Genomic DNA, 25824 nt, shown 5'->3' with positions numbered 1-25824 from the left:
GTGGGGGTTGGGAGGAGCATAACCGAGGCTGCCAGGGAAGCTGGAACTGGCAGTCGCCGGGGGCCAGGAGGAGGATCTGGAGCCGAGAGCGTGCTCCAGGTCGGGTGGAGGAGGCGGCTGCAGTGGGAGTCCCGGGAGCGCTGCCGGCGGCGGCTTCTCAGCGAAGCAAGTGTCTGAGGCTCAGTCGCAGGAGCGGTGGCGGACACGGCGGCGGCCGGGCCGAGGTAACGAGGGGCGGCGGCGGAGGCGGTGGAGGAAGCGAGGCCCCTCCCTCAGGTTGGAAGAGGGGAGGCTGAGGTTGAGGCTTGGACCTCACTCACCCACCCACCCTCGCCAGCCTCGGGCCCGGGATTCGACCTCTCCCTTTGCTCCACTGTGAACCGGGTAGGAGCGGGAGAGGGACACAGGATGGGGGCGCGGAGCGGGACACCGACCGGGAGGCGACCCCTCGTTTGGGATTGGCAAAGACCTCGGACACCCCCTCCCCCTTCAAGAAGACACACCCCAGTCTCCGGGCGGGGCGGGGTGCCGAGGCTCTCCCGGGCGCTGGAAGGGCAGAGCTCAGTGTAGACACTGCACCTTCGCGCGTGGCCTCTCCGAGGTGGCCCCCCTGTGGCTCCTCCCGGCGACTCTAACCCGAGGTGGTTCCCCTCGCTGGGAATCCCGAAGTTCCTTTTGTCTATCAGCTGAAACTAGAGGCCGGAACTGTAGGCAAACACCCACCAGCCCCGAAGCACTCTACTCCTTATTCCTTTCCTGCCTCGGAAGGAATTCTTTCCAGCTGCCTTTTCTCCGGTCTAAGAGGCAGATTCTATTCCTGACCCGAATCCTAAACCTCCGTCCTTGGCCCAAAGGAAGGAAGGATTCACGTTCTACTTGTCTTTGACTTATTCATGTAGAAGCAGTCCTCCCCTTTTCTTTTCTTAAGCCATTTCCATCCAGCCCCAACCCTGGTGATCTTCCCATATATTTTGCAAACTATCAACAAAGAAGTGTGGGTAGTGGAGTAGACGGAGTCCTAGACCGCTGGACTGTGTAAGTTAATAGAGCCTCCTTAGCTGGCGCTGTTCTGCCAATCTAGTCGGAAAGAACATTTTGGCTAGAGTTAAGGATGTTACTGTATGTGCAGAAAGTATCTTTTTTTCACCCCTTTCTTCAGTGAAGTTTTAAAAATCCTGGGCAACTTGATTAAAATGTGGCTGTTTGAACAGTCTAAGAATGAGGGAGAAAAATACAGAAAGGAAAATGTAATTGTTGGAAGAGATAATGTCTAACTTTTTTAAAGTGCCAAAAGATAAAGTGTGTGGATTTCTGAGATTACGTTAACTGGTAACTTCCATCTTTTGATAAATAAGCTTTTCACGTGATATCTTGCACTGAGGTATTTTTGTTTTATTTTAGCTACTTGTGGAAATTGTTGATTACCTGGACATCTTAAAACCAAGAAACCTGTGAATAGGTTTATTAAGAATCTTCTGTTTTGAAAAATACAAATGCGTTTTATGAATGTTTTGAATTAAGAAGGTGTTAGCAGTGGTCTGTCATTTCTGGACACGTAAGAGACTATAAATCTGAACAGTTCCCTGGCAGTTGTCCAAAATGCCTAACACTGGCAAGAACTAGTACTTTGAGTGATCATCCTTCAACAAGAATATAGAGCTACCGATGTACTGTACTTGATAACATATCAATGTGATCTTTTTGATGGCATTTAATATAATGGACAGCTTTTCTCCATCTAATTGTGAGAGACAGGATTAACACTTGGGATCTGGAGAATCATTTTGTACAAATTGAAAGATTGGGCTTTCTCTTCAGTTTTCCAGATGTATTATCTTCTCCGTATACTTGAAACGTCCACAATCACCTCAACTCCAGATATAACTATGGAGTTCTGTGACTCATCAAGATACAGGAAAAGTGTTGCTGAGCTTTGGAACCAGAGATTTTTTTCATCAGTTCAACAATTAAATTAATATATTCTCTACTAATCAAGGATAAGGAGCCTAATAAAATCATGTACATTTCTGTTGACAAATGAACTCTGTGGCTGTTGAATTTTTGCTGTAATTGCTAACTCTGTCATTCAAAGTCAACTTAATATGCAAGTTATATCATCATGGATGTAAAGACCTGTGTTGATGTATTGAGAGTCTAGCAAATGTTGAAGATAAAAAACCTATTATGACTAATCCTTGGGAAGAGAAGGTCTGCAAAATGGCTCAAACAAGTTTGTTGCAAGGGAAGCAGTTTTACTGTAGGGAGTGGGTATTCCACAAGCTTCAGCATTGCCTCCAGGAGAAAACTAACTGCTGCAATAGTGCTGTCAACACACCATCCCTTTTAATGAATTCTGGGAATAATGCTAGTGCTGTCTCTGGAAAGGGAGCTGCCTGGGGTGTACTGTTGGTAGGAGGGCCTGGAAGTGGCAAGACAGCCCTATGTACTGAACTGTTATGGCCAAGTTCACCTGCAAGCTTGCAGAGAGGTTTGCATCGCCAAGCTTTGGCTTTTCATTTCTGTAAGGCCCAGGATTCTGATACTTTGTGTGTTGGAGGGTTTATAAGAGGTCTAGTTGCCCAGATTTGCCGCAGTGAACTACTCCAAGGATATGAGGACAAACTAAGGGATCCAGCAGTCCAAAGCCTCTTACAGCCTGGGGAATGTGAGAGGAACCCAGCTGAAGCATTTAAAAGGTAACAATAAAAATGTCACGTTCACATTTCTGTGCAAAAATTAGAGTGATTTTTAGTTCTTTTAAACTTTGTGGGGTATCTTTACTGTTGCTTACTTCGGCTTAATCTGTGGTTGTGAATACACCTGTTTACTTAGAATATTGAAGGAAATAAAACTTAAGTTTTGTATTTAACAGCCTATGGATTAAAAATAGGTCTTAATTTTACTTGTTTAGTAGCAGAATGCTACTTGTCTAATATTACCTATAAATGGTAAGAGAATTTTTTTTTTTTCTTAATGTTAGAGAAGAACATTTAGCCACCTGGAACCTGGATTACGTTTTCAGGGAGGATAAACTATGTATGGAGCTGAACTTAGGGGAACTCATTTTATGGCATTTAATGTAATGGACAGTTATAGAATCTAGAATCTTATTTATAATAGAGTTTTTTTATTTAAATAAGAAAGGTTATCTTTAAAAGAAATCATTGTCCATTAAAAATCTGAAGAAAATCTGTTAATGTATTTTAGGATTTATTCTCCTAACTACATAATTGAAAAGTTCAATAATATTTTTGAAGTATGTGATATTTATAAAACTGAAAATTTGGGATCATTTTAGTACTTTTACAGTGACATTTTTTTTCCTTACTTCAATTAAATATTTTTGTCCATAGTAAATGGATTGGTCCAAGATATGAGCAAGCTGATTTTGAGAGTGATTTCAGATTTAAAATGTGTAATTCTTTGAGAATAATCTTTACATATTATTCCTCTGTTCATTGCAAAAGTAGCAGGTAAATTGTTATTTTGTGCTTGCCACTGCCTCATTTCTGCTTGAGTTACTCATTTTGCCATATACTTTCCTTCTCCCCAATAACTGGTTCTAAGCAGGCAAAAAATTTGTTCTCCAAAGATCTGTCAGGTGTACTACGTACTGGAGGCTTTTGTGTGTGTTTCTGCCTTTCTTCTGTTTGAATGTCTCTCTAAGAGGGATTTGAATTGCTATGAAAGAGTGATGTTTGTGTCTATGATGTCTTCAAATCTAAAGTATGAAATCTATGCATTTTGGAAGTAATATGAAAATATTTAATAATAATTATAGTAAACCGTGTGTGTCACTATTCTAAGTGCTCTACAAATATTAAATCATTTAATCTTCATAATAATCCTGTAAGGTAGGTACTGTTAATCTTCCCATGTTATAAATGAGGAAACAGAGGCACAAGAGAGCCTAAGTAAATTAGTTTAATAAGTGTCAGAGCTGAGATTCGAAATATATTTGTATGTATACATGTTTGTATATATAGAAATTCTTTGGAGGACTTAACGGAAAGAGGAACGATTTGTATATGACAAAGTTGATGAACAGGGGGTGTGTCACAGTGTGCTTTCAATGTGGATTTTCGGATTACCTGTGAGAGAGAGAGAGGTACTCTAAAATAAGAGTTACTGTCAATGATAATAGAATTAAAAGAGGGGAGGGGTTTATTAAAATCAGCTGAAGGGATGTATCTTTGAGATATGTGATACACTTGTAAACTTTTTTATGTGTAAAGTCAGTTCAGTAAAACTCAGGGGAAATCTACTATCTTTTGCTGTTAGCCATCAAAATCAGGATTAAAACTGTTGTATTATTTATAAATTCGTAAGGAAAGCTGTTAGTTGAGTCCTGTAACAAATGTGAGATGCAGGTTTGATGAAGAGTGTTAAGTATGGAATCACTGTGAATGGAATAATGGGGTCTTTCATACAACACTTTCCCTTTCAAGAGACTTAGGCTTTTGTACAAGAGTTGTACATAAACAACTCTTTTCCTCTTGACTTACTGCTTTTTCTGAAGATACTATCACTAGGTGAAAAGTTAAATTCTTTGGTATAAGTAAGTTCATAAGCTGTTTGGATTTATTCACACCTTAGTCTCTTTCAAAGAGTTTAAGGTGAATTTAATGTAACTGAATTATGTAATTGAGTAACTTATTGGAATTCATATGTAAATGTCTAATACCTGAATGTTTGAATATTTTAAATCATGTGTGATTATGATGTTTTTATGATCATATGGTTTTATGATCCTAAACATATCTTACTCTGTGGTTATCATAGTTTTTCTTGAAAAATGATTCTCTTACTCAGTTGTTCATCTTATTTTTTTCCTGTGTGATTTGTAACTATTAACTAATTGAAAGGAAAGAAGCAATTAGAGCTGTATGTAAAAACCACACCAGCACTGCTTTCTAATAGACAGAAGGAGCCAATTACTTCATATTCCCAGTCTCTACTTTGTCAGAGAACGCCTAGGCTTTCTACTTGGACCATTTGGAGCTCTTATTTAATCTCCTACTGGATCTTTCAAAAACTGAGTCACTTTTTTTTTTTACCATCGGTAATTAATCATGAAATAAATTAGCTAACTTTGGTATTGGGATACTCTCACTCTTTTTGACTACTCTTAGAGATACATTTCCTCTAAGACTATGAAGCTATAATGCAGCCACATTCAAAGGTAAGCATGAGAGCACAATTCAAAGTTAAAAATACATACTTTTGCATCTTTTGTGACATTAGGTGATCTAGGCCTCTAATTTTGTGCAAATAGTTAAGATTTTATTTTAGTTTCTATTAGTGCCTGACTTCTTAAGGCCTTTAGAGAATTTTAATGGAAATGTGTTTTATTTGGGCACGGGTAGATAACAATTCAACAAGTAGAAAATGGTGCAGAAGATTCTTGTTTCCAAGGTGTTAAAATATTTTCAGAGAGACAGAGATGGAAGTAGCTAATTATAACATGACAGGAGGTAAGGTATAACTATAAACAAAAAGAAGTAAAATCTTTTTTGTCACTTTTGAAAATACAAAATCCAGACCAGTTTTTGTATTACTACTTCCTCAACCTTTAAAAATGTGATAATATTGATAGTTTCCCATACAGATGGTTCCCCAGCCTAAGGTGGTTCAACTTAAGATTTTTTAACTTTGGGATGGTGCAAAAGCAAAAGTGATATGCTTAACCCCATTCTGATTTTCGCTTTCCATACAGTATTCAGCATATAGTGTTGTTAAGTAAAATTTCTACTGAATGCATATTGCTCCAGACAGAACTTTGCCTTCAGGGAGCTTAAATTCTAACATTACTATTATTCTATTTCTATAGAGAGAAATAACAGTTGGAGTAAATATTTGTTACCGTGATCATGCAACACGTGAACATTTTAACATTGATAGAATTACATGATATGGTAAAGGGAGTGATGAATGAAGACATACTGATTTCTTATATATTTTTTTCTTTTATAACTTTATTTTTTTTTAACCTGGTTAAAGTGCAAAAGTATGTTTTCAATATTTTCATCCCATTTCTATTAATGGAATTATATCGATGATGATTACATTTTTACTTATTTTGAAACCCAAAGGCTGATTTCTTTAATTCTGCCTCCCCCTTTAGGCCTTTATTGCAAAATTTTGTACATTTTGCATGAACATGTCTTCAGAGTTAGTGTTGAAGGTAAAGTTTCCTACTAACCCTATAATTATAATGCAAATTCCAGTTATTTTTGACAAAAGGATTAGACATCTAAGTTAGAGAATGAGGGGTGGTGGGCCAGTAGCTTTAGTCTGTGGCTGGTGTAGAAGCAGAACTGAAGGTGATTACTTCATTGAACCAGGAACTTCGTTTTGAACTTTGCTATCTTGGGCTTTGAACCTAAGCATCTTTCTGAGGATTTAGGTGGATATGGTGCTGGGAAATAACAAATCTGTGTTCCTGGTATATAACATTCCCTAACCTCCATTTCTGGTTCAGTCTGTGGGATCAGGTGGGAGGTCAGTTTTCGTATGTTGAATGAAAATATTTTGTTCTTTATCATGTTGACAAGAAAAATTAAACATCCTCAGGGGCACCACAGATTAAGTGTAAATGGAATAAAATTTTAGTGAAGAGTTAAAGATGAATAAGCTTTGAGGAGTTTAGGAGAAAATGTGTGTTAATGTTAAAAAGCAGTGTGGCTTATTAGAAAAAGTTTACAAACTGAGTGAGCAAACATTTTTTTTTTTAATGTCAGAAAGGAATTCTTGAATGTTTGGATATTCTTTCTAATCTTTTATCTTTCTCCAGGAGCATTAGGGTTCTTCACTTAAGTCTCCTTAGGTTGTTAACTTTGTTGTAATTATTTATGTGCATATCTTTTGCTATCTCTTCTATTAGGGATATGTTTATGACTTTATTTATGATTGATAAATCTTTTATATTTGCTATAGTACTTTTTCTAGCCCTTTGCATACAGTAATTGTGAAATAACTACCTTTTGAATGAGTGAATAATGCCACTTGTCTATGTAAAATGTGTCTGAACCAAATTGAAAGAAGGCTGAAGCTCTTGAATAAGAAAGGAAACTGAGATGTAAGATTTAGGTCAGTTTTAAGTGCAGACTAGACATTTAGTGATTATTAATTTATTAACCTGCTGTCTGCTTTTTAGCATGTATGAATATGGCCTTAGTCCAGGTAGTTTTAAGTGGCCAGATATCTATCTCCTGTCTCAACTGGCTCCAAGTATTTTTGGCAGACTGAACAAAGGGGCTGGGAGCAGAATGGATCTGGAACGTGCGCTTCCTTCTTACCCTCACTCATGTGTTTTCACAGCTAAGTATTCCAATTCTATGATCTGTCTTGTAGAATGCTACTTATAAGTGTCATTATCCATTCTTAAATATTGGCAAATTAAAAGATCCTTGTAAAAGTGCTTTTCCTATTCAAATTTTAAATAAAATAAATGAATCCATATAACTTTCATGATCAAAACTTTGCACGTTTATCTTTTGGTCTAAGATCATCTTTTGCTGAATGGTCTGTTTGCAACTTACAACTGTATCCTTTTTACTTTTGAAATGGACTTCCACTTATTCAAACCCTCATACTTTCCCTTCCTAAAACCTTTTCATTTTATTGACTCTTTTATACTAAATATCTAAGTGCTACTTCTTTTGGTTTCCTGGTACTCTTTATCATTTGCTGAACCTATCCTTACCCTCTAAACACTTCCACTGTAAGCGCATAACATTGATCTTGTTTGCATGCTTCAACAGTTTAAAATCAGCCACATTCTTGGTTCTGTTCATCAGTCTTTTTTTTTACTTTGTAGTAACTCAGATCCCTTTTAGACCAGAGAGAATAAAGTGGTAACCTATAAGTTGAGTATATTTTTTACCCATTTTCAGGAAATTGCACATACATATCCAGATTTTTGTTTTTTTCTTAAACTCAGAAATTTTGAGACTACTTTGTTCTCATTCTTTAGCAACAATAATCTTGTGGAGCCGAGTCCATTGCTATCTTTCTATGGGGCCTACGTGCTCTAATTCCGCTCAGTCCCCACCACTCTGTATTATTCTATACCAAGACTACTTCATTTGTTTCCATATATTCCCAACTGCCTTCTGTAGGCACTTTCAAATAGGACATTTCCTAGTCTCCTGAAAAAAGAAGCACCATATCTTTATCTCCCTGGTGTTTGCTCTCATATCATCACGAGTTTGTGTGTTGGAGTGCTGTTTTTCCTTCCCTCTCACCATGTTTCTTCCCAACTTACTGAACTCTGACTTTTATCTTTACAGAAAGATGTTTGTGCATAGCTGCCTCTGAACTTATTGCTCAATCTGCCTTTAGCTTAGATGATGTATTTTCTAACTTTTTTCATTATTTATACTTTTTTCAGAATCCCATGCTGACTCCATTCTTTGGTGGCTCTTCCTCTAGGTTCTCTCTGGGTGTTTCCCCCCACATGGCTACTTAGATCTCTCTTTATACATACTCCTTCAGTTATTTTATTTGTATGTTTACATGGCTACCAGCATACACATCTAATGTGACAGCAGTCAAATCTTTGTCAACAATTTTTATCTTTATTCTGATCTTTTCAGCTGGATGTCCCTCACTAACCTTCCTATGTTCGAATTAACATTTCTGTTCATTGATAAATTCATTCATTCCTTAAACAAATATTCAGTCCTAGCTATATGCCAGATATGTCCTAAGTGGTGAGCCAAATAGGACACAGAGATAAGGAGGAGGAAATATATTGGGCAAATAATCACAAAGTAAAAACTAAAAATAAAAACAGCTTTGATAAGTGCTAAGAAGGAAGGAAATGGATAAGAAAGTATATAATATGAATGAAGCTTGATCATTATCGGAAATTCTGGGGAAAGAGACTCCTTATCTAAGTTGCTGCATAATTATTCTTCTTTCCTGGGCTTTTTCTTCTCAAAAATGTGATCTAAAGACTGGGCACAGTGGCTTATGCCTGTAATCCTTGCACTCTGGGGGGTCCAGGAGGCATTACTTGAGCTCAGGAGTTCAAGATCAGCCTGAGCAAGAGTGAGACCTTGATTCTACCAAAATAGAAAAATTAGCTGGACACTGTGGCAGGCACCTGTAGTCTCACCTGCTCGGGAAGCTGAGGCATGAGGATCAATTGAACCCAAGAATTTGAGGTTGCTGTGAGCTATGATGACACCAGGGCTCTCAAAGCCAGGACAAAAAAAAATGTGATCTAAGTATCAGTAGTATTAATGTCACCGGGGGGAGTTATTAGACATGTAGACTCTCAGGTCTATGGAATCACAAACTGCCTTTTAATGAGATCCCTAAGTGACTGTTTTGTACATTGAAATTTGAGATGCATTTACTTACCTAGACTGCATTCTAGAAGTTTCTTTGACTATTTTCTGTTATATTACTCTATTCTAAAATATTTAAGCTTTTTTCTTTTTTGAATTATTTTGCCCCAATCTAGAAATTTTGTTCACTTATTCTTAGTTGATTTACTTAATTCAGTTGGCTCAGTTGCCCAATTAACCACAGTAAAACAGTACTTTCTTTAGGACATTTTTCTGACCTGTTACAATGTACATAAAAAATTCAAGTCTCTCTGCTTAGCTTTAAAAACCATTGATAATTTGGTTCTGCTTCATCTAAAGTATGTATCCTATTTCCATAACCGCATCAGCACACATTAAGTTTATTTATTTATTATTTTTATTTTTTTGAGACAAGAGTCTCACATTATCACCCTGGGTAGAGTGCTGTGGTGTCACAGCTCACAGCAACCTCAAACTCTTGGGCTCAAGTGATTCTCTTGCCTTAGCTTCCCAAATAGGTGGGAGTATGGGTGCCTGCCACAACATCCAGCTATTTTTAGAGATGGGATCTAGTTCTTGTTCAGGCTGGTCTCAAACCTGTGAGCTCAGACCATCCACCTGCCTCAGCCTCCCAAAGTGCTAAGATTAGAGGCTTGAGCCACCATACCTGGCTTTTATTTTTTTAAGAAGTATTTCTAAACATATAAGTCATACATAGACAAGTAAGAATATTCTTATTTTTCTTACAGCTTAGTAAACACTTTATATGCATGATAAAGATAAAAAACCTTTTGTTTGTTATGAATTGCAGATTTTTTACAGTTTGTTTTTAGCCCCTTGTTTTTAAGCAATTTTGGGTTTTTTGTTTTTTTTTAAATTGTGAGGTAAACGGTTTTGTGAAGTAAAATAACTAAATACTTATTTTTCTGCTCTTACAAATCTGTGAAGTGTGTTCCAGTTGGTTGTCTGCCTTTACCCTCTAGTTGTTTCAATGACGTTTTGGACCATATCATTTTAATTGTTTGAAAATTTCAAACTGATTTTTCTCTCTCACGTTATCCTAAGCTCAGAAATATTTCTAATGGCATTTTTCCACTGTGCAATGTAGTCTTTGGTAATAAAACAGAATTTGAAAATGTTTAAAAAATTGCTTAATAAGAATTGCTTACTAGTTAAGAAGATGAATTACATCTTATTCATGGTTATCTTGAAGAACTGTTGGGAGTTTTCCAGAAACGGGGAGCTTTTTGCAAACACGTCCCTTGATTTGAATACATAGACGTGATGGAGGACTGAATTACCTGCCTCTGCTCTTTATGTCTCTGTGTTTGTGATCGCTGTCATATGATATGGGAGGTCCTTCCACCAGGAAAGTATACAGGCAGTCTTTCAGTTACAAATATCCAACTGATGTTTGACTCACATTTACAAATGCGAGTATTAGGCAAATAGGTAAAGGTTCCTATTCCAACTTACATACATATTCAACTTAAAAACAAAGCTATAGAAGCGACCTCATTCATAACCCGAGGACTGCCTGTATTTCTCTACCTTGTGATTTGGCTCAGCTGTGTGATTTGCTTCAGATAGTGAGATATTCCCAGACATGACCCAAAGACTTAAAGTTGGAGTTAGGTTGTGCTTCTGCCATCACTGGAAGGACATGGTCTGGCTAACCTGCTGGTCCAAGGAAGGATTCAGAGGTACGGTGCAGATGAGACCCAGCCTACATCTAGACTCCAAGCCTAGAGTAGATTAACAAACACAGATACAGAAGAAAGGATAAATGATTATTACTTTAAGCCACTGAATTTTGGAGTGTTTCTGATATAACCCCTATTGGAAAATAGTTAACTGTACAAAAATAAAAGAAATATTTTAAATGAGAAGTTATTAATTTTTTTTATTTTTTTTTGAAGTCATTAGTTTTTGTCAGAAATCTGTTGATTCCTCAATTTTATTCATCCACTCAATCCACCAACAACTCTTGTTCCCTCTACAAAATAAAACAAATACTTCCACTTGTATCTCCAGGGCTACTGCCCTGATTTTCTGTTGCCTACATTGTCTTCCTGGCCTCTTGACTGGTCTTGTTATTCTTGTGTCTCTTTTATCTTCACAAAGCAGAGTATCAGATTCTGTTACTTCCCGAGCTGAAATCCTACATTTAGAGTAAAACCTAAACTCTACATGGTCTGTTCTTTCCCTGATCTTTAACCTCTTACTACTTCTGCCCTTACTGCTATTCATGCACATTGCCCTTGTTACGTTCTGAAATAGGTTAAGTTTTGGCCAATACATTTTTATATGGCTACTTGCCTATTGTACCATCTTAAATATGATCTTAGAGAGCTTTCCTTGTCCACTAAGTCTTTAGAAGTCTTCCCACCCAACATCCCACTTTGGTTTCTTAATTTTGACTGTCTATCAGGCCTGGAGTTATTTTGTGTATTTGTTTACTTTGGCTTCCTGCCTAACTGTTGGAATGAGCAGAGTACTCACCTGTCTTGTCCTCCTTGTCCTCCTCGTATTACCAGGACTTAGTAGAAATTCTGTAATTATTACTTTAATAAATTAATATTTATATTTTAATTTAAAATATTATAATTGTGTTTACATTGATAATTTCTATTTATTCCACCATATTTTAGTTTTTAAATATTCTATTTTTATGGAACGATTTATATATATATGCATATATTACAGTTATAGATGAAAAAGATCTGTGTTAAGCCAGTATTTTTGGTTATTGTATTACCTTACAATTTATGTTGAAATTAATTTTTATCAAATGGAAAATCTTTCCTAATAGCATTAGATTTATGTTATGTAATGAGTCACATGAAGTCACCTTTTGCCTCTTTCCCATAAATCTACAGTTCTGTGCACTTCCTTTCTTTCTGAGACTATCATTTAAAATTCAATTTCACTTGAAAAGGGCAAACACTTTTGTAGCTTAAATCTCAGTTTATATGTTTCTTGAATCTCTGCTTAATGAGAGGAACAGTTTGTAAATAATGGATATCACAGGAGTTATAGGGAAAAATTAAAAGCACTAAAGAAGAAATGCTTGTAGAAGAGCAATCTTTGGGGGGAAGAGATAAGATAGATTATTCCCACGCTCTTGAAGCATTTCGTTATACAGGAAAGTAAATAGGAAAATAAACAAAAGTACCCACCCAGTTTTGGTCATACCTGCTTCAACTCTGGGGTTTTGTCTTGTTCTACAGGTCACATAATCCATACTGGAAGCCCCTGCTATCCCTTCCTAATTCTGATCGACTCACAACCTAGAGGTGACCCTTTCTGTGGACTTACTTTTTATGTCCATGTAGTTTGTTCACAAGGAGACATAGAGAGGTTTACACATAGACTTGTATGTGCTTTGGTTCTGTATACTTTTTTATTTCAAAATGACAGTTTTAAAACTTTTTTTAAAGTCTGTTTACAAGCAATATTTTTTGAAATAGCACAAGACAAATCAAATACCTGGGGATAAATCTATTCAAAGTTGTGTTAGCCCCTGTACACTGGAAACTATAAAACATTGCTGAGAGAAACTAAAAAAAAATTCTTTTAATAAACGGATGTAGATGCCATTTTCGTGGATTGAGGGTTCAATATTGTAAACAGGCCTGTTCTCACTAACTAATCTACAGACTCAGTGCAATCCTAATCAAAATGCCAATTAGATGTCTTGTCTATTCAACGTCTTACTATATTTCACATCAGGTAGCCTGTGGAAGCTCTACCACCCCTGCAAAATAATGAAAGTGTGAACAATGGCATTAATATTATTTCAAAAATAAATTTTACCTCACAGATTCTTTGAAAAGTTTTCAGGGTCCCTACACTACACTCTGAGAAACACTAACCATCCATTCCCCCACTTATCTAGATGATTTCATGCCCCTCTCCACCTCTAATCTCCTGCCCCTCCGCTCACCCTTAGCTATTGCCTTTGATTTCTATACAATAAAAATGTGTTCAGATAAATAATATGTATATATTATATAAATATGTACACACTGATGCATGTATAATTAGAAGAGAACTTCCACATATTGACTGGAGTATCTTCTCTTCTAAACCTCTTGCCTTTCTATCTACATGCTGTGCTATACTTTAATTATGGATGTGGAATCTGGATCCATGCTCAAACTATGGTTGAACCATCTATAATCCTATCCACTTATTTACTAGATCTCACTTCCTCAGTGACATATTTCCAGGAATTTACCCTTGCTTTCATGAATTACAATCTCATCTTTTATCATTCCCATTATTATTAAAATATCCTATAATATGTATCTCCCTTTTGAAATGCTCTCTAAACCTATGTCCCTCTTGAACTCCTACTCACGGAGTAGGAGTACTGCTTCCCTTTATAGCAAATGCCTCAAAAAAGACTGACTATATTTACTCTCTATTTATTAATACTTATTCATTCATGGTCTTAGTGTAATCAAGTTTTATTTTAAACTCCACTATATTCTAAGACCTCCATGTTGCTAAATCCAATACTCCTCTTCAACTCAACAGATACACTTGACGTAGCTTATCTCTTTCTCCTAGCAACACTTTTTTCATTTGCCTGTTTCCTCCTATGGTACTAGCTGCTCTTCATATGTTACCAAGGTTCAAATCTCCTTTATTTACTCACATTCGCTTCTTGCATAAAGCTCATTAATGGCCTTAATTATCATCTATCCCAGTGAACCCAATAATATATCCACAGCCAGCACCTCTTCGCTGAATTCAGACTTGTGAATCTAAGGGCTTACTCACCTACTCTGCTTAGATGTGTAATGTTGAACATACTCAGACGTAAACTTCTGACCTCCAGCCCACATCTTGTTCCTCCCTTAGACTATAGCAATTTCATCCTTCCCATGAAACCAGCATGTCGTAGTGCAGTAACCTAAGTGAGAGACTGTGCTTGGATTTGGGTGAAGTGTCAGTACTAGTGAAACATAGTCTAACTAAATTTTGTAAAAGATTGATCTCACAGCTTACTGGATGTGGGTTGTGAAAAATCACTGAGGACCCTATAACTTTCGTTTATGTGAGTGGTATTTGTTAATATTTGCTGTATTTAAATTTTAACCTGATAAATTTATTAAAAATATATTAATACATTTAATAATAATAAATATATTACCTGTTAACATTTTGATAAAAGAATAACTATATTATCCAAGATGAAAAAAACACACTTTGAAAAAGTGACATTGTTTTTCACTTTTTGCGAATCTTTTTATTTTAGTTTCTGTTATAAAGCTTCTTGAAGTCTTATTTTCAGTCTTCTGAAGACAATACCTTTTTTGTCTAGTTCTTCTTAATGTTTTTTGTCTTCAGTCTTTTGACAATTTGAGTTTAACTACAACATGCCTAAGTGGGTTCTTGCTGTTTTCTCTGTTATAGATTGATTGAGTTTTTCGAGTCTGTGGATTGATGCTTTCCATAAGTCTTAGAGAAGTCAGTCAATTATTTCTTCAGTTACCATTTCTAGTCTGTTCTTCCTTTTTCTTTGGGGATCACAACTGCATGTATGTTGTAGCTTTTAACTGGGCCCCATACATACTTTTCACTCTTTCCTGTTTTCTCTATCCTTCTTTACTCTGTGCTTCAGTTTAGATTTTTTTATTGATCTGTTTTGAATTTCTAATCCTGTCTTCTGTTGTAATTAGAATGGTGTGGAATATAGTCAACGTCCCAGTGTCACATATTAATGAATTTTTTAGTTCTATCATGGAATTATGATTTTTTTACTTCTGTAGATTTTATTTTTATTGATATTCTCTTTCTCTTATTCATTTTTTATTGACTTTAACCCATTAATCAAGGTTATTTTAATCTCTGCTAGCAGAAATATCTGGATTATTTCTGTTTACCTTTATTTTCATGTTTTTTTCTAAATTATCCATTTCATATTGCTAACTTTTTTCTAATGGATTTTGTTCTTGTGTCAGACATTGTATTAAATGACTGTAGAGTTCCAATGATGCCTTTTATCGGGGCATTTTTTTGATTAAAAAAAAATTAGGAAAAGCCTAGGACAGGGTGAGAGGCAGAGGCAATCATGGCTTAAGCTAGGAAACTTCTGGCTTATTGCTGTTACTTTTACGTAGTTATTCCCAGTTTTTTATTTAAGAGTTTAGAGGTGTCTTCTCAGCTCTAAAAGACTCTTGATAATTTACTTCTCCCCCAAGCAATATTTATGTTTAGTTCTTTGGTTTCTTGCCTCATACCTTCACATTCTTGCAAATCTTCTGAGCTTTGTATTTAAAGCAAGCCCTCTCGCTTTAGCAGAATTGTATTTCCAACATACAGGCTATGAGAGATTTCATGTTGGCTTTTAGATGCAGTTGTCCAGCTTTTTAAGCATGGCCCAGAATTTAGCAAACGTGCCTTAAGGAAAATCAGTCTTGTGTTCCAGACACCACATACTTGCACTTTGCTCTCTTAAGAGGGACATGCCTTACCTCTTGACAGCCTTGCTGGTTCCATTCCCCCTGTAGAGCTGCTCAGGGTGGGCCAACCCTGATTATTCCTCTTTATCTAAAAATCAGTGTATGCATCCCAAATTAACAAGTGACCACTGAAAGGAAATCAGCGGGTCATTTTTTTACTCACTTTGGAATATCTCCTATCCTCTGGAGTTCTAATTCATCTTGTCTTTTCTTCAACAGCTGTCTCAAATCTTTAAAAATATAAATTTTGAATGTATACTTTCTTAAAGTTTTTGCAGTGGAACTTTTGGGCTACTGCCACCAACTACATTTTCTCTGGCAGTAGAAGTCCCTATAAACAAGATATTTCTGGTTGTCTCTTATTTTATAGGATTTGTACCTATGTTTGTTAAGTAATTTTTTAAAATAACTTTAGTTTTATTTCTCCACACATTTCAAATACATTTTCTTTTGATTCTTTAGCAGTTTTAAAAATGGCTTTAATTTGGGTATGAGTACATATTCTGATTATTGATTTGTTCTTCTCTGAGTTTTATCAGTTTGGTATATTTTTTTCACCTCCCATTTTGCTTTTCCTCTCTGCTCTAATTGTTATTGATTGCCTCCACCATTCCCCAACCCCAGTGCAATCTAGAATGACAGCTAAAAATGGAGATAGGAAGTTCTGACTCCAAGCTGATGCTAGTGATTTTCTGGCTTCAGTCAGTGACCCATGATCTTTAGGTTCAGTTCCTGTCTCCATTGAGCCTAGTTCCCTGTGTTCCCTGCTGCTTTATAAAAGCCTCAGCCCTAGGTGGGAGTGCTTTTTGTCATCTATGTTTCATTATTAATAGAGCCAGTCCTAGCTCCAGCCCCTAGTTTTGAACAGTGAGCCTAAGTCCTGCTGCTAGAGGCAAAACTTGTAGTTCTTTCCCACTTCCACCAGCAAATCTCCAGGCTGCCATTACATTCCCTCCTATAAACTGGAGCTTTAGGCTCACTCAGGCACAGTCTTTTCTTTTCAGAAATATTTTCTGATTCTGATACTTTGTAATGTTTATCTTGGTTTCAGCTGGCTGTGTTTTTTTTGTTTGTTTTTATATTCCATGTTTCTCTGCTATCTTTTTGTAAAGGTCCATAAAAGTATGAAATTACTGAAATAACTTGGTCAAAAATTCAGAGACAAATTTTACTTTACGTTTTGGCTGAACTCCTGAACTGATTTTAGTTACCAGTTTTACTTCTAGATTTTTTGTTTTCTGGTAAATGAACAGACAGTATTTGGTACCTGATTGGAAGTATTGATTATACTGCTTATTTCCCTCATTCTACATACTTTGATTTATTGGATGGATAATTTTGTTTCTAAGAAAAGAAAATAGGACCTAGGTTTATTTCATAAAAATACTGAGTAAGAATTGTTAGGGGTTTACTTTTTATTCTCATCTTTTTTAAAACCACATTTTTTGTAATAACTTGTTTTTTGCAAGAATTCAGTAATTTGATTAATAAAATGATAGTCAGATCTTTTAGTATATGAGCTAAATTATTGTAGAAGGTTTGGGTTACTTTCTAAGTAAACTCTAAATACATGTTTTAAAACTTAATTTCTCCTAGAAAGTAGTAAGATTTCAAAATTTAAAGTGGATGATCTCGTTATCTTAGGTATAAGTTAATTTTTTACATCCCTTAAATATCAAGGTAGTTAGTAATGAATATAGAAAAAAACATAGATTATTATAATTGAAATGCATTAAATTTGAGAATTTTTTGTCAGTAATCATAATTCTGCATTTAGCATAGTAACTAAGTAAAATGAAACACCTGGGAGCAGTCTTAATATATTGACAGACTATTCTAACACATAACAGAAAATCACATAATTAAACCCTTGATATTAATTATACAATAAGTTCAGCCAAATTACTATAAACACCTGTCATCTATTGATTTTCTGGAATTTCAGTATCGAAACAAGTGATTTTTAGTAAAGAATGTATAGCAAACAGACAGAAGTGTTTAATACTCTCATGAAAGTAAAATTTGAGAAGTAGCCTATTTAGTTAGAAGAACTTAAAAATCATAATATTGTTTCTTTCATAAAATGTTTTTGTCTGGCAGTGCACGGTGGCTTAGGCTTCTAATCCTAGCACTCTGGGAGACCAAAATGGATTCCTTGAGCTAAGAGTTGGAGAACAGCCTGAGCAAGAAGAGTGACACCCACTCTCTATTAAAAACAGGAAAAAAATTAGCCCCAGCTACTCAAGAGGCTGAGGCAGGAGGATCACTTGAGCCCAAGAGTTTGAAGCTGGTGTGAACTAGGCTGATGCCAGGGCACTCAGGCAGCCTGGGCAATAAAGTGAGAATCTGTCAAAAAAGAAAACAAAAAAAGTGTTTTTAGCTAATTTAATTGCTAAAGACTTAGTGTCACTTGCTTGGTTTAGTCCTGTTGTTCTAAGAACTCTCTTATTTGAAATTGGACCTCAAGCTCATCTCTTTTCAATATTTTCAGAAGCAGTTCAACGTAATTATCAAGAAGAACTTGGAAATGAATGGAATCCTATTCCTACTTCTGCCATTAACTACTTTCAAGTGTACTTTGCAAGCTATTTCTAAAGCTTTGGTTCTTCATCTGTGAAATGGAAATAATAGTATATACTTTACAGACTTATTGTGAGGGACACACAGTAAACCCACAGAGATTACTCAGCACGGTGTTCCATACGCAGCAAGCACTCAGTAAGCATTTGGGTGCAATCACTTAGTGCATTCGGACTGCTGTAACAAAATGCACCAGATGGAGAAACTCTCAAACAATAGAAATTTATTTTTCACAGTTCTAGAGGCTAGAAAGTCCAAGATCAAGACTGTGGCAGGCTCAAAGTCTGGTTCGAGACATTTTCCTCGTTCATAGAGGGCACTTCCTTGCTGTGTGTCCTCATATAGTGGGAAATGGATGAGTTAGCTCTCTGAGGTCTCCTTTATGAAAACATTAATCCCATTCATGAGGTCTCTGCCTTCATGACTTAATCACTCCCCAAAGGTTCTGCCTCTTAATATCACCTTTGGAGATAGGAAATAAACATATGAACTTTGGGAGGTACTCATTTAGATCGTGTTTTTTTCCATTTTTATATTTAGTTTGGTTTCCTGGAGGAGAAAATTAATCAGTACACTTTACACATGTATTTGATCTAAAAGACAAATTGTATTACATCCTCCTAACCATCTCCTCCCACCAGAAAGTCACTTGCTTTAAAATATCTACCAGTTAAATCACTTCCCAGACATGTATTTTAGTTTTTATATATGATTTTGAGTGTTCAGTATTTGACAGTTTTGGTTCATTACCAACTTCTGAATGCATAATAGCTTGAATTAATAAAAGTTGAGTATCTCTTATTTGAAATACTTCAGATATTATTTATTTTTTGATTTCAGAATATTTGCAAATTCAGAGTGAGATATTTTGGGGATCAGACTATAAGGAAATTCATTTATGTTTTGTACCTTACACATATAAATTCAAAGTAATTTTATTTCTCCCTTGGAAACACAAATGAGCTGTATGTTTTGAGTCTTTTAACTTAACCACCTAATGAGGTCCTCTGAGGTATGGAATCATCTTCTTCAAGTGTACTATTGGTGGTCAGAGCATTTCAGATTTGGGGGAATTTTAAATTTTGGATTTGGAAGTTTCAGAATAGGAATGCTGTTGTAAAGTAAAAGAGAATCAGTAATTTTGGACAGCTGTTGCATTAAAGGATTTCTCTTCTGCCCTCATTTTAGGGTATGTCATGGAGATACATAGTTTATCCTACAGAAAAAGTATGTTTTTTTGGACTCTTTCCTGTAAGAAACTCAAAAAGAGTTGGGGGTGGGTGGCAAGGCAAATGAAAATCTTTAAGCGTTTAGAGCAGAAATAGAAAATCCCTCCTTTTTAAAATGTTGCACAGAGAAATAATTTCTTGAACCTTTTAATTGTCTTCAGAAAGTTAAAAATTTATGTATCCTTCTCAATTTTAAAACCAACATATAACAAGATGAGTTCAGGATAACATGATAATATTCTGAATCATAAGTTGCCGTTCATTTACAATCAATTTTTTTTCCTTCCTGAGTCCTATTTGATTGATTCTTCCACCGTTTACTATAAGGCTATAACAAACATAAATTACTTTTGTTGAGTAAAGGTATGTTTACGCTCTTTAACAGAAAGTCTGAGTCAAATAATTTCTCTCTGAGAAAATATTGACAAATTTGCTTTGAGTACATAAACCTAAGTTGATTTTATCTTCTTTACTTCTTTCTATATATTTTCCTTCTTTCTTGCTCTTGCTCTTTTTCATAAAAGAGCACGTCCAGCCCAAATTTATACTAGAGTATTTTAGTCTCGTTATTTTTGAGCAAAAATAGTGGGGATTATTTAATCATGTTCCAGAAGTAGGAAGATGTTAAAACCTACCCCAGTTAATTGTATTATATCATGACCTTTTTTTTTTTGAAATATTTTTAAAGGTAATTCTATTTTATTTTAAATAATTGATAGTTTATTTATCAGTTATTTAATGATAATGTGAACTGATTTCAATTGTAGTTAGTATATTTTCAAAGTATATTGTCCTATTTTTAGTTACTAATATGTATTATTTTTAGCCTCTTAGTTAGAAATGCATTTTTTGGGGGGCAGGGGATACTGAGTCTGAAAATTGTTGAGAACATTAAAAATAGACTTTTCATAGAAAACATGCCTCTCACCTCACAGGTAAGACACAACATTAGGGTAAATCAAAACCAATAATGGTAATTATAGTGCAACGTAGTCTCAAGAGAAAACAAAATTAACACTCAGTTATGAGGAGTATAGGAGGTAAGGTAAATTGTACATTACCATTTTTCTTTATTAAACTGGGATTTCACAGATGGCATGGGGATATTTCTCTAGAATCTTTTAGAAGTCTAAGAAAGATGTTGAGCCCTTTCTATTACTCTTACATGACCAGACCAGCTTTTGGCATGTTTTGGCATATTACAGATGCCTCTGATACTGAGAGAAGTATGCACAGATATTTAGTTTGATTGTTTTGGGGTGACACTTACATGTTCATTGGTAGCAGTTTAATTTGATTCTTTCTAGAGCCGAAACCAAAAGAATCACACACATGGGCTTTTATCCAGTACTTTGACGTATGGCAAGAATGGATACTCCAAAGATGAGTGGAAAGGTATAAATAAGTGTTTTGTAGGTACAAGTATAAGATACAGAATATACTTAAGAAAGTAACATGTATGAAGAAAAAATTTTGCAATACATGTAAGCCCTATACTATGGATGTCCAGAAAAACAGAACCAAAAGGATCTATATGTGTACACACACACATACATATATGTCTATAAAGAGATTTATTGTAAGGAATTGGTTCATACAGTTTTGGAGACCAAGAAATCCCAAGATCTATAGTTAGCAAGCTGGAGACCCAAGGGATCCAGTGCTGTCATCCCAGTCCAAGTCTGGAGGCCTGGAAATCAGGAGAGTTAATAGTGTAAGTTCCATCTGAAAGCCAGCAATTTTGAGAGTGAAGAAGAGGGGATTTTTCAAGTCCAAAGGCAGAAAAATACTGATATTCTACCTTGTGCAGTAAGGTGGAAGGGTTAGCCTTTTGTTCTATTCAGAACTGTCTTGTATCTATACATATCTATATAAATATCTATAAATATTTATAGATCATCCACTTTCTGCAAGGTCCTGTCTTAGCTGCTAGAACGCAATGGTGAATAATATGTAGATAGTTTCTCCTCTCTTAGAGTTTTCGAAGGTAGATGCTAAACTGCCAATTCCATAGTTACTTGATTAATTGCGTTGTTTCCAGGGCTTTTGTGAATATTCAAGTATTATACTACTTACACCTCATTTGGGTTGTCCATCCAGTAAGGAGTGTAGTCAGGGAAGACCTCTGTGAATTAGTGATATTTGAGATGATCTCTGAAAAGTAAATAAAAATCTGAAGTAAGGAGAGTTGGCCAGGCATGGTGGGTCATGCCTGTAATCCTAGCCCTCTGGGAGGCTGAGGGGTGTGGATTGCCTGAGCTCAATCCACCCACCTCAGGGTGGATCCAGGCCAGCCTGAACAAGAGTGAGACCCCATCTCCAAAAATAGCCAGGAGCTGTGGTGGGCACCTGTAGTCCCAGCTACTGGGGAGACTGAGGCAAGGGGATCACTTGAGCCCAAGAGTTTGTCTCAAAAAAAAAAAAAAAAAAAAGATTCTGAAGTGAGGAGAGTTGAAAATTATAGCAGGAGAGGGAACAGCATGCATGAAGGTTCTGAGGGTGAAAGGAGGCTCTGTTCAAAGAACCCAGAGCAGAGCTGATGAGGTTAGAGAAATGGGGTTAGGTGCCAGTTGCTGGTCAGATTCTGGAAGAGCGTATGGCTTTAAGCATGCTTCTAGGTCCAGATGGGCTTCAGTGACTTCAGTGGTAATGATCTGAATGAAGAGCATTGGTCTGCTCAGATGAGCCCTGGAGTCGCAAATGGAAAGAAAACAACTTAACAAAGACATTCTGTTTTTAAGGACTTGCTCAACATTACACATATTAAGGACAGAGTTAGTCTCCTGAGTTCTGAGCACTCTGACTCTCTGATATATACCAAGCTATGTCTTTTGTTTTTAAAGACATATTAACGGTAATAATTTATTCTTATTATTAGTTTACACACAGTGAAGCTCACTCTGTGTGGAGGACAGTTTTATCATTTTGACAGATACATGGAGTCCTGCATCCACACAGTCGTGACCGAGAGCAGTGCCTTACCCCCAAATCTCTACTAGCCGTCCTTTTTAGCAGACTCCTTCCCCTACTCCAGCCTACTCCAGCTGGTGGCAACCATTTATTTACATTTTGTTCCTACAGTTTTTCTTTTTCCATGTATCATGGAAACACAATTGTACATGCAGCCTTTGGGTTCTTTTACTTAGAAAATGCATTTAAGATTTATCCACGTTGTATGAATCAGTAGTTTTTGTTTTTTTTTTCCTTTTATGACTGATATTCTGTTGAATATGTAACAGTTTATCCATTCACCGATTGAAGAACATCTGGGTTATTTCTACCCTCAAGGAATCATGAAAAAAGCTACTATAAAGCTCAGCGCCTATAGCTAAGTGGTTAGGGCACCGGCCACAGGCTCCCACCAGCGGTGGGGTCAAACCTGGCCCAAGCCTGCTAAACAAAAAAACAAACAAAAAAATCACCTAAGCCCAGGAGTTGGAGGTTGCTGTGAGCTATGATGCCATAGCACTCTACTGAGGGTGACAAAGTAAGATTCTGTCTCTTAAAAAAAAAAAAAGATGAACTTTATTGAAGTTCATCTATATCTTTTTGTATGTAGAAATCCAGTTGTCATTGTCTAGCATCATTTGTTGAAAAGACTTTCCTTTGTCAATTGAAATACCTTTGCAACTTTATGAAAAATCAGCATCTTATGTATATGTTGGTTTGTTTCTAGAATTTCCGTGTGTCTGTCTTTAACAAATATGTACCATAGTACCTTAACTGGAGAGGAGATGAATTAATCTAGTCAGGAGTCAGGAGATTTGTGCTTGTTGTTGCTGTGGTGGTCACCCTCCGTGAACCTGAGATTTCTAGTCCTCTCACGGTATGTTGTGCATACAACGGGGCCTGATTTTCTAGGTGGACTTCCTCAGTACCTACCCCACTTTCAGCTCTCTAACTTTTCCCTTCTGCAGCTCTCCCAGCAGTGAGGGTGGAGGGTGGGAGTGCAGAACAAACAGTGAATGGGAGTATTCTCTGTTTTTCTGATTGTCTCCACTGTACCCCTTAACCCTGGTGAGGTCTTAGTGATCCTGCCAGGCTCCTTGCTATGGGTTTTCACTAGTTTCTTAAGAGCAGTAATATTCCTCCCCTTCTACCTCCCCATTATTAAGGCCTTTTGGTAGGGGTGATATGGTAGGAGAGGTTTAGATGGGGGATTTCATTCTGTGCCCTTCCCAGCTGGGTTAGTTGCTATTTGTTTTAAAACCCTGTGGGGTCAGTAGAGAAGAATCTGTAACCAGGTGGGAACTCTATCTTTACAGGTGGCCCCATGGGCCCCACATGTTCTCTGTAACCCACACTCTTCCTCCATCCATTCTTTAACTCTGTAAACTGACTTGAACTTGCAGCTTGTCTGGCTAGTTGTGTTGAAAAACTGGTAGAGACATCCTTTCTAGTGCTCAATATCTGAACAAGGAAGAGAGTGAGCTGAAACCTGATGTCTGACAGTAACAGTTTTAACTCTAAGGACATTTTTGTACATGGTCACTCTGTTTATCCATCTATCTAATAGTGTATTAGAATATTATAAATATATAAATTTCATTTATTTACATTATATATTTGTTATATATGTAAATAAATTGAAGCTACTATAATTTATTTAGTAGTATTTATAAAATATATAAATTTTATTTATTTATATATATTTGTAATATTTAATATAAATAAATTGAAGCTACTATAGTTTACTTAGTAGTATTTATTTAGCTTTATTTTTAAAAAGCAAATTAACCACCTAAGAAAAATTTAGTAAATAAATTCACTGTGTCAAGGAAAACAAATAATAGATGTCTTTCTCTTTAGAATTTCAGCTGCCTTTCTGCCAGAAATCAAAAATGTTCTCACCATAAAAGTGATAACTGTGTGAAGTAATGCATGTGTTAATTAGATAAATTTAGTAATTCTAAAATGTATATATATAAATACTTCAAACTGTGTTATATATGGCAAATAATTCCATCGATTCAAAAAAATTTTAAATCAATAAATTAATGAAAGGGTAGCTACCAAAGGATGATCTTGGCAGTACTCGTATTCAAGACAGAAATGAAATTCTAGTTCAGAGATTTTAAAGTGAATTAATAAAAATAGAATGTAATAAATATTAACTGAGTATTAAAATGAGGCTAAGGAATAAGGACATTTAATAAGATATATATACAGAAGTATTAACAAAACCCTGTAGCAGATGACGGCTTTTAAATATGGTGTGTTCTCTTCATATGTTTGTGATAACCTAATATTATTACAGTATTTGGAATATGAACAACAAAATACATGTAAATATTCACAAACATGGGAGATTCTGTTTCAGACTATCCGAATTACTCATGTTTATGTCTGTATAACTTGTAGTGATTTTCATTTTTCAAAATGTTAAAACGTAACCTGAAAGAAAAGTGTGGTTCTCGAGTGTCCCTGGGTGTAGGCATCCATTTCCAAAAGAGGGCTTTTGAAATAATTGAAATGGAACTGAATATAGGAATTCTGAGTGTGTACATTTTTAATCTGTTATTTTAAAGTAGCAGTTTTTCCCGTAAGCGCGTCATTCATGAAGGAAATTTATTGTTTGTGATGCGCTAGGAGTGGTTTTTGCCCTCATGGAGTGTACATCATGGGGAGGGAGCATGGAGGTGGGGGAGCTTTCCTTGCAGCCTTATGACAAAAATGGTTTACAAATCCCATGCTGCGTTTATTAGGAAATATGTTTATTGGTAAACAATTGGGATGAGGTGTTAGAGTAACAGCCGCAGTGATGATGAGTGCTACTTCAGGTATAGCAGTCAGAAAGGCCTCTTCAGGAGTAAAATCTGTGTTGAAACCTGAAGGATAAGAAGCTGTACCTGGAGGAGCTTTCTATGAGAGAGAATAGCAAGTGAATAGTCCCTCAATAGGAAAAAAAAAAAAAATCCTCAGTGTTGGAAATGGGCCCTGAATGGAAAAAAAGCTTGGAGTTAGAACAGAAAGGAGGACTATGTGCTGGAACTAAAGGGAGGACTCTGGAATGAACCTAGGATTTTGTCTTAGAAAGTAGAGGGTGATGAGAAGCTATCAAGTGACATGGGAAAGACTAGCAGGGAAACATGTGAAATTTGAGATGTCTCTGGGATATCCACATGGAGGTAGCTGGTAGATAATTTGGGAAAATTTCAGTTTTGAGTTGAGGGTGAGGTCAGGGCTCAAAAAAAAAAAGATCTTTTTTTTTTTTTTTTTTTTGAG

The 25824-nt window shown here is 36.1% G+C and overlaps 1 protein-coding gene across 3 annotated transcripts in view; it reads left to right on the top strand.

The window, feature by feature from the left end:
- The window catches only part of ANKRD50 (ankyrin repeat domain 50), a 42585-nt gene continuing 16761 nt past the window's right edge, over nucleotides 1-25824 (top strand). Inside the window, exons 1-2 of one of the 3 annotated variants that reach the window (XM_003795524.2) lie at nucleotides 1-224; nucleotides 1402-2696. In XM_003795524.2, the coding sequence (XP_003795572.1) occupies nucleotides 2185-2696 (512 nt within the window). In that variant the 5' untranslated portion in view covers nucleotides 1-224; nucleotides 1402-2184. Of the gene's footprint in view, nucleotides 225-1401; nucleotides 2697-25824 lie in introns of those variants that run through there. The other 2 variants (XM_003795525.1, XM_023516585.1) reach the window with 2 other exon arrangements.

Source organism: Otolemur garnettii, unplaced genomic scaffold, assembly GCF_000181295.1.
Source record: "Otolemur garnettii isolate 467f Iridium unplaced genomic scaffold, OtoGar3 scaffold00093, whole genome shotgun sequence".
NCBI classification, from domain to species: domain Eukaryota; kingdom Metazoa; phylum Chordata; class Mammalia; order Primates; family Galagidae; genus Otolemur; species Otolemur garnettii.
Note: the sequence above shows the minus strand (reverse complement) of the source record. Positions and strands in the feature narration are given on the sequence as shown.